The sequence below is a fragment of the Vollenhovia emeryi genome, unplaced genomic scaffold (genome assembly GCF_000949405.1).
Source record: "Vollenhovia emeryi isolate VEMERY1.0 unplaced genomic scaffold, V.emery_V1.0 DF939261.1, whole genome shotgun sequence".
NCBI classification, from domain to species: domain Eukaryota; kingdom Metazoa; phylum Arthropoda; class Insecta; order Hymenoptera; family Formicidae; genus Vollenhovia; species Vollenhovia emeryi.
In genome coordinates, this window is record NW_011967105.1 from 1 (window position 1) to 3551 (window position 3551).

General features: G+C 43.5%; 1 protein-coding gene across 2 annotated transcripts in view; it reads left to right on the forward strand.

Annotated features, from left to right (window-relative positions):
* Positions 1-277: 277 nt before the first annotated feature.
* LOC105559626 (nuclear RNA export factor 1-like) overlaps positions 278-3551 on the forward strand; it is an 8487-nt gene continuing 5213 nt past the window's right edge. For both annotated transcript variants that reach the window (XR_001008763.1, XM_012008056.1), the window contains exon 1: positions 278-570. Coding sequence is in view for 1 of the 2 variants with exons in the window: in XM_012008056.1 (XP_011863446.1) it covers positions 495-570 (76 nt within the window). In the remaining variant the exon portion in view is untranslated. The remainder of the gene's footprint in view (positions 571-3551) is intronic.

Sequence of the window (3551 nt, forward strand, 5' to 3'; positions counted from 1 at the left end):
AATCCAACGCGTCAGAAATTCTATTCCCTGTTCCTATTGCCTGTGCTTTCCTATTGTGTGATAGGCTTTATTGGCTCCCAGCTCCTTGAAGTGGAGCTGATACGGCCATGTCGAATAATCATGGACTGAAATACCGCCCTTCGGGGAAAGTACGCGGCGTACGCGGCTGCCGCACCGCTCGACCAATCATCGGTCGCGTCGTCATCGGCGGCTCCCCCTCTGCGCATGCGCGCGCAGCGTCGTCTCGAGTCTCAACTCAACCCGACAGGCGCGCATCTCGCTCGTTTCCCGCTCATTCGTGCCACAGCGTAGCTACGGTTCTGATGTGCTTGCGTAGCTCGTTGAGTGAAGGGCAAAGAGACGTTAGGGGAAGTTCGAGGTTAGGAGTAGGGTTGTGCGAGTAGATAGGATAGATTTTCTAGGTGTTTCGCGGTTTTCGCTTAGGTCTCGCGTTTAGCTTCGTGGATCCCTTGGGTTCCGTGGACTCGAGCAAGATGCCGAAAAGATCAGGCAACAACAGATGGGGCGGCCGAGGTGGTAACCGAGGAAACGATGACAAAGGGTATTTTGGTGAGTGCTCTCAGCCGCTTCACGGCTCGCTACGCGCGATTCGGGCTCGCGGTTTTCTCCCGCGGAAGCGCGAAATGATATCCCGCCGATGATATCCCGCCCGCGTTTATCCGTTCGGTTCATTTTGCGTACGCGCTGCAACGGTCCGTTGGTGTCGCATAAGAGAAGACAAGATGGACGCTCTGCTCCGTGCGAAGTGTGCAACTGCGCAATTTTTTTCCCCGCTTTGATACGCGCGTCTCTGCAGCGCGGATTGATCAAGTCGGTCGCGCGATACGGAGGAAATTAACTGCGCGGGAGAAAATGTGGCAAATCAATTTGTTAACGAATAAATCTCGAGCGAGCGAGAGAGTTTTGTAACGAGCTGCGTCTTTCGCGAACGCGATGTTAACGGGATTGTGACACCGCACCTTCTGTCGGTGTAGAAAGTTGTAAAAATCGCCTCCGATCTTTTTTTCGAAAGTTTTTGCGAAATAACTCTAAATTTTTGCAGTCTGATTAATTGGGATTAAGAGAAGCGAAACAGTCTCCCGCGCTTTTCGTGAAGAATCGCGGTTGAATTATCTATCGCTTTCAATCTTGAAAATGGCACTACAAGATAACTTGACATGCGTTAAGGCCAAGGTTGACAAGCTTTTTCGGTTGTTATAAAATTATTTTATGTATGTAATTACATTGATTCAATCTTGCGGACGCGTTTCAGCACACGGTGCTTTCATCAGCGCTTATTAAATATAAGTTTCAAATATACATAATTAAATAATTACATGATATAATATAACTCTTAATAATAAATAAATAATTCCTAGCTAGAGTCCGCATTTAAAATATGGTAAGTCAAATTATAAAAGAAACGTGGTCAATTATAAGGCTTGTTTTCTATTGCTGCACTGGTGAACTAGTGCAGTAAGCTAGAATGAGAAAAAATATACTTGTCCTACTCTAACTTATTGCACTAGTTCACCAGTGCAGCAACAGAAAACAAGCCTATTGAATCGTCAAACTTCTTCATGTTAATAGGCTTGTTTTCTATTGCTGCACCGGTGAACTAGTGCAGTAAGCTAGAATGAGAAAAAATATACTTGTCCTACTCTAACTTATTGCACTAGTTCACCAGTGTAGCAACAGAAAACAAGCCTAATATATAGACAGTGTGTGTTCCTATAGCAGGTTAGCAAGCCTGTATAGTATCGTTTCCTGCTGTTACTGTATGTCCGTTCTTTCTTATCAGACGTTTGACCATTCTTCTCTCTTCCTTGTTAGATCGTCGGGAATGTACTTGACTCGCTCGTGTCTTTAGCAGGAGTGACTCCTGCCTAACAGCCGTTAAGGCTGGTCTACAATACATGGAGTAAGCTGGAGTAAGCTGGAGTAAGGAGTAGGAGTAAGAAATAAAATGGATTTTATTTCTTACTCCTACTCCTTACTCCAGCTTACTCCAGCTTACTCCATGTATTGTAGACCAGCCTTTAGGTTTCCTGTAAAACATCTTATAGTGCAAAATCTTGTAACATGTAACAAGAAACGGTGTGGGATTAAAATGCAACATAAAATTGTGGTACGAAAGCGCACAAATATTCCCAAATCTTATCAGGATGAATTCCATGTTGTAATTCCGCGCGAATGCCGTGCTATACGAGAGTTTTCGCAATCGTTCGATCGCGAGGGGGGAAACCGCTGAGGGCATGTGGTGTACAGATCTGCGGCATTACTGGCCATTACTAGGCATTTCTTGAGCATTAGTCTGGGCATTGGGCCTTGCTAGAGTTCCGTCTGGGCAGTCGAGCGGTTCACACGTCTTCCGACGGAAGATAAATTTTTGATCCTGCGGGATTGCATCATCCCGCGCGTGGCCCGGTTACCGGGCCATTACATCGTTCAATTCACTACATTCCAAGCAATACCATTAAATCTATTGGTTCGACGTGGCCGTGTCGGCTCAGTGTCTGTGAGCCGGGAGCCAATAACCAGAGAAGAAGAAGATTGGGGCATTATAAAGATAAAAAAGGTAAAGCAAGGTAAACAAAAGGAAATAAGATAAGATAATGCAATGCCCACTGGGCATTAGTGGGCATTAGTGTATAAGATTTTGGTCAGCGGTTTCCCCCTCGTCCGATCGTATTAGGACGCGACATGAAAATCCACAACTTTTCTCGAAAACTGCTTTACAGGATGACTTGAAATTTTTACGGTCAAAATATCTTTTAAATAAAATAGTCGGAGTACCAAAATGTATTTTCACCGCGGTTCTCTTTTACGAGTTTTACGATTAGTTCCAACGAAACATTTCCTGGCCTTTCTCCACGAGAAATACGTGAAAGACTGACAAAGAAAAAGTGAAAGGGAGTTGTGACAAATAAAAAATTTTGAAGGTCAGTCGAACCACAATGGAATCTGCCACGGCAGGTACCTACTGCGGCCGGCTATTGTAATGGACCCTTTGGGGTCGTTTTCGCGAAAGCCTGAAAAAAGGTTTTGGCACGGTGGACATTCCTAAGCCTGGCTTGAGTCCTAAGTCTAAAACGGCCGGAAGTGTTTAAGACTAGAAGATAAAGTTATGTCGGCATGTTAAATACGTTGTATCAAAAAAAGAAGATTGACTTGGCAAATTGAACCGTAACTTTTTTCTTCGAATCAAGAAGAACGCAGATGATTATTTTGTTCCTCTTGATCTTAATTAATCAGTCGGCTGTGAAAATTGCAAGTTACTTCGTAAAGCCGTTCCCAAGAAAAATTGAAAGCGATCGTAAATTCCACCGCAATTCTGCAAATCAAGAAAAACGCGGGCGACTACTTTGCTCCTCTTAATTTTCATTACTTTTAATTGATTAGATATCGGCTGTGAAAATGTCAAGTTGTCTTAAATATAAAGGTATAGCGCTTGTGTTCTATTCAAAATAATGACATGCGTTAAGGCCAACGTTGACAAGCTTTTTCGGTTGTTATAAAATTACTATATATATATATATATATATATATAT